At 39.3% G+C, this 5,725-nt stretch overlaps 1 protein-coding gene across 9 annotated transcripts in view; it reads right to left on the bottom strand.

Annotated features, from left to right (window-relative positions):
• Positions 1-6: 6 nt before the first annotated feature.
• PPP3CB (protein phosphatase 3 catalytic subunit beta) overlaps positions 7-5,725 on the bottom strand; it is a 79,133-nt gene continuing 73,414 nt past the window's right edge. For 4 of the 9 annotated variants that reach the window (XM_025212456.1, XM_025212470.1, XM_014523489.2 and 1 more), the window contains 2 exons: positions 2,885-2,914; positions 7-424 (listed from right to left, as the gene is read on the bottom strand). In XM_025212456.1, coding sequence (XP_025068241.1) covers positions 249-424; positions 2,885-2,914 — 206 coding nt within the window. In that variant the 3' untranslated portion in view covers positions 7-248. Of the gene's footprint in view, positions 425-1,074; positions 1,175-2,884; positions 2,915-5,725 lie in introns of all 9 variants that reach the window. The other 5 variants (XM_014523491.2, XM_014523490.2, XM_025212446.1 and 2 more) reach the window with 3 other exon arrangements.

The following is a 5,725-nucleotide window of genomic DNA, read 5'->3' on the forward strand; positions in this document are numbered from 1 at the left end:
CAGCAGTCAGCGATGGATTTTCTGCCAATACAAGAAGCATGCCGAAGAGAAGTTCAAGTCATCACAGAGGGGCGGTTGTCTCAAAAGCATGATGGTGCTCTTCAGTGGGATCAGGTTGTTTTCCATATCACATTAAGTAGTCAGTTTGACTGATCCCCCTGGCTATTTCATCTGTTGTCATGTCAGAAAGCAGTAAATCTAGGAATTCTCAGGCGAGATATATGTGAGTAAACCAGAAGTTGGAACAGTCACTGTGCACTGTTGTTACCAGTTCCATTGTTTCCATTGGCATTTGTGTTTACAGAACTAATACCATCTTGCTGAAGAGCATCTTTTCTTGGTGGCATTCTCTCATTGATCCTATCCAAACCTTTTGCCTCTTCAAAACTGCAGATTTTATGTTGCGGAGAGAATCCTCGTATTGCTTAACAAAATGCAAATTTGATATGTCAGTAATGGAAAAATAAGTTGAAAACATATACTTTTTCTAATAAAATGATATTAAAAGGATAGCTAAGAAACTAGCCAAAGGAACTTGTTATTGCTTTACAACTGCTTATCTAATCTGCTTTCCTGGAATGTCCACTGACAATCATGATTTCAACTTGAGATATAGAACAGTGCATGGCAAATATTTTGCAGGTAGGAATCAAGGGACTTAAAGCAACTTGATTGCTTTGACTGTTCCTGGAGTGTCCAGGTGGTATAACACTAATTGTTTTTGCTGCTGAGTGGATCAGGCTTATCTTAACATCCCCCTAACTTCAACAGAAAGTCAACAGGATATAAGCAGCACAGCAAGTGTAGTGGAGGCAAAGCAGCAAAAGTGTTAAAATAATAACAACAATAATGTATTCACATCCTGCATACACACTTATGTCCTGGTCCAACAGTTTTCATGCAGACAAAACTGCAGGATATGGCTCTGACTGTGCTTATCATGTGGATAGCTGAAATGGACACAACTACAGTCTTTTAAGTCAACAAGCTGCTTTAAACAGGAAAGTAGATATTCCTCATTTACCTATCATTCTAAATGAAGGAGGAAGGAAACACCTCGAGTTGAATCTATACCTGATCTTGTTTGCCCATAGCCTGCAGTCTTTGGGATATCCTTTACTGTGTGCATGAAGTCTACTGACTCGATCCCTTGCACATATGGAAATCAAAATACCTAGGGAAAAGGATCTTCATCATCACCAGCAACCCAAAGCTGAGTATTTTGTATAGGCAAGATTTTTTATAGTGTTGTTTTTACACAACAGCATTGTTTCTTAGTACAGCATCACTGATAATCCATGCAATTCATTATGCCTTATACTAGGGGTGTACTGATGAAGATTTTTTGGGCCAATACTGATGGCTGATTATTAATGAGTCATAATCGGCTGATACCAATCCGATTGCTGATATTCAGCCTGGCAGCTTAAAGAGCAGCGTCCAGCTGGTAAGTTTGTTAGGGTGGAAGGGGTGGGGGGAGCAGATAGACACCTCCGCAGCGAGGGAGGCAGTGGGGCTGGGACAGGCACTGCCCAGCCAAGGTGACACAGGATGGAGCCACAAGCGGTTCCTTCAGGGCGCACAGGAAGTAGGGGGTGGCTCCCCCTCTTGTACGCATCCCTGGGGCAGGCACAGCAGGGTTGCGCCCCCTGGATCTGTGTGCGGGGCGAGGCGAGGCTGCCAGTGAAGGCCAGAGGCAACGTCGGGCTGTTCCTGGTGAGGGTTGGGCTGAGGCTGCACCCAGGGCAGGTGGCGACGATGGCAGTGGGACTGGGTCTATGGGGTGGGTATCCCCTGTAATCCCCCCCAGCACCACCGCTGCCCGCCCTAAACACAGTCCCAGCCCAGCCTCCCCTGCCAGAAAGAGCCTGGGACCACCCCCAGCCTGTAACAGCAGCCTGCCCATGCCCCATGCACAGACCTGGGGGGCACATGGCCCCTATACCTCCCTTGGGGATGTGTAGCGGCGGAAGCTGCCCCCTCCCTGTGCCCCGCCTGGATGAACCACTCATGGCTCCATCCCATGCCCTGTCCCACCTGGGCAACGCCTGCCCTAACCCCACTCTCCCACATCACAGGGGCCTCAATGTACCCTCCCACGTCCCTTCCCTCCCCCTCAACAGACTTACCAGCTGGACACTGCTCTTAAAGCTGCCGGGCTGGCTGCATGATTGCTGCTGCTGTGCACGTGGTATTTATCGATGGCATTATCTGCCACATCAGCCAAAAAATGCCAATTGCCAATAACATCAATTTTCCTTTTATTGGTGCTGATATATAGACAGATGTATTGGTGCACCTCTACCTTATACTGTCAAGTCCATATATATATTATTAACAATTTTGGTCAACAGCTACCTCAAAATGTCACAGTAAAACCAGGAACATATCTTGCACTACCAGATGTGTTATGGAAAGTGATGAGAATATCAGATTTAAACCCAACTAAAAATAAACTTTATCAAAAGAAACATGCATCAATCAATGCCCCCCTAAAAAAAGCCCCAACATAATAGAAATTGTAGTTGAATGCAGAAAACCCCCAAATTCAACACTATCATTTTTAAAAATTTCAAGAAACATCAGCACACATTACAACATACACACAGATGTGAACATGCGCGCGCGCATGTATGCATACAGAAGAAAAAAAGCAAAAGTCTAATGTGTGTTTTGTAAAGTAATAAGGATTTTCCTAAAATATTACTAAAGATGATAATCATCTGAAAGCAAGAAATGAATGTTACATGTAAAAGGGATAAATCAATACAAATGGTTCATACTGGTTGTGCAAGTTGAAAATAAGTCACACCCACACAGAATACTTTTGATCTCCCTCCCAGACACCACAGATCTCTGCCAATTGCAAAGACTCTGATCATACCTTTTTCAGCCTCAATTGCCTCTACAGTGGCTGTACAGAAGTGAGCAGATGCATGCAAAATGAATGAGAAAGATGAAGAGTGTAATATCGCATAGCAGAAAAGGCAATGATCAATTTAATATATTATACCAAACCAGATTAGATTGCAATTATTTTATAGTGCAAATTAAGATTTTTTTAAAAAAAATTTAAAGTGAAACTACTCCTATATCTTGGGTGACACAATTTATCAAATGTAACATTCATATATGCTTCATTTACAAACTTACATGACTGGCAAATGTATTACTCTCATAAAATACTCAATATACAACCCCAATACTGTTAAAGTAAGGGGCAGAGTTTGAATTTTAACTCAGTCTTTCAGATTTCTTTCTTTCTTTCTTTTTTAAAGGTCTACAGTATAATACTTAGCTTTGTGACATTACCAAGGAATATGGTTAATATGACCAATTCTTTTTAACATGAAAAAATACTAATTTAACTGGCTGGTTTTTTATGTTTATTAAATAAAGAGCCTTTCACATTCAGAAGCTGAACTTAGTTTTTGTGTTGCATTCTGAGCTAAAAAGGGATACTTGCAGTCCCAATAATATCCAACAATAAAAGACAGATTTAAGATCATAAAAATGAATTCCGGCAAGTCACATTTAAGAAGTGACCAATGTCAAGGAAGATTTAGGGGAATCAACCAAGATATTTATTTACAACTGGAAGAGATTTGGGGCAAATGCTCTCTGATTGAGCTTGGTGGGCTAGTGAATTTTCAGTGTGAACATTTCAAAGATTGACCTGACTAGTCAGTGTTTTTTAAATTAAGTAGCTGTGAAAACAGCTGTAACATTTTTAGAGCAAAAGATTTTTCACTACCTTGCATGTGCAGAAAGCATAGCTATAACATCTATAAAGCTTTCAGGCAAAATTATTAGTACAGCCTTGTTGCTAAAAGTCTTAATAGTAAAATCTCAAGCAACATTCTAAAATTGGCTCATAAATGGTTCTGCGCATCTATCCATCTGTCCTGTGTCTAACACAGTCATTTAAAAATCTTCCATGTAGTAGATAATTTACATAATGCTAATCCAACTTACTAAAAGGAATTGTAAAAGAGGAATTATTTGAGTGAATCTTGGGGAACAAAATTAGCAGATATATATGAATTATCAACAAAAGAACTTGAAATCATGGTGTTGGCAAATACCAATAATTTCTAGAAGGGTACTTTGGAAAACAGGTATTTGTATTCTAAAACCCGTACTGATAGCTTACATATATAACATACCATTTTAACTTTTATGTATTGGATGTTTGGAGTTACAGAGGGTTCCTGTACTTCAAAACCAAATAAATGAGATACAATACCAAGTTTAAATTAAAAGGCAACTTGGAAGAATGATTGTTTTTCATGTTTATGTTAAGAAAAAAAAACTGTTTCTAAGTGGCAAAAATTAAAAATGGTCTAAAACTATTTTAAAATCGAATCAAATATAGTTTGTTATCATAATAAGTGCCAGTTTGCCTTACAAATATAAAACGACAGAATTACACCTTTTTCTAACATTTCCTGTTACTTGTGAGGTCTTTGCTTTCAGTCTTTTCCTTAAAAGACCATGGATACTGATTAACTTCTGTAAATTATGTAGTTTGGTCAGACACAAATTTCAAAAGTTGTTACCTGAATTAATTCTACTTGAACCACTATTGTTTCAGAAATCTTAGGATATAAAGTTACAAGAAGGCAGTCTGTCACACTGAGCATTAATGAACTGACTGGAAAATACCACTTTTATAAGACTGCAAAAACTTAATCCAGAAGATATTTTATCACTTAGTTTCTACATAGAGGTCTCCATGTTAAAAGTGTATGCTTAATAAATCCAGATTCTTCAAGCAACAGTACCATAATATGCTAATGTCTGATCCTGAAATTCTTCCTCAAGAAAAGTTCCCAATTCATTTTGTTTAGAATTATAATCCACAGATATTCAAGGTACTAAACCTATGATATTATATACCATCTTCAGTTGCAAGAGCCCTGTAATAAAAGACCTGTATTGATGCAAAACTCAGGCTAATAAGAAAAACCAAAACCTTCCCATTCCTCTGAACAACAGCCAGAGTGGTAGAAGGCAGGATTGGTTTGCACCTTAAAGACTAACTAAATCAGAGATGTGTAGCATGAGTCTTCTTGAGCCAGAGCTCACTTTGGTCAGACTGGTAATTAAGGCATGAGTTCAGCAAAATTCTTAAGTATCTGACTCCAAACAATTTCAGTGAGACTACTCAAAAAATGTAAATTTAGGCTTCTGTTCAAGTACCTTGCTGAATCAGATCTTCGTTTCTTAAAAAGGTAACTTGCATTCACATTTACTAAGAAATCATATCTGAGGCTATCACTTTTTGTTTGAACTTCATTATTTTAACATTCTCTCTTATCAGCTTATGTAGACTATATAGCTATTAAAAACATAACTTAATGTAAAAATGTTAGAAACGGACAAAGGCAATGGATGTGTACATGTCTCTTGAATAATCCATAAAAGGATTTTCTTCTATATTCATGCCAATATTCATAGATTCATAGATGTTAGGGTTGGAAGGGACCTCAATAGATCATCGAGTCCGACCCCCTGCATAGGCAGGACAGAGTGCTGGGTCTAGATGACCCCAGCTAGATGCGTATCTAACCTCCTCTTGAAGACCCCCAGGGTAGGGGAGAGCACCACCTCCCTTGGGAGCCCGTTCCAGACCTTGGCCACTCGAACTGTGAAGAAGTTCTTCCTAATGTCCGATCTAAATCTGCTCTCTGGTAGCTTGTGGCCATTATTTCTTGTAACCCCC

Source organism: Alligator sinensis, unplaced genomic scaffold (genome assembly GCF_000455745.1).
Source record: "Alligator sinensis unplaced genomic scaffold, ASM45574v1 scaffold109_1, whole genome shotgun sequence".
In the NCBI taxonomy this organism is placed as follows: Eukaryota; Metazoa; Chordata; order Crocodylia; family Alligatoridae; genus Alligator; species Alligator sinensis.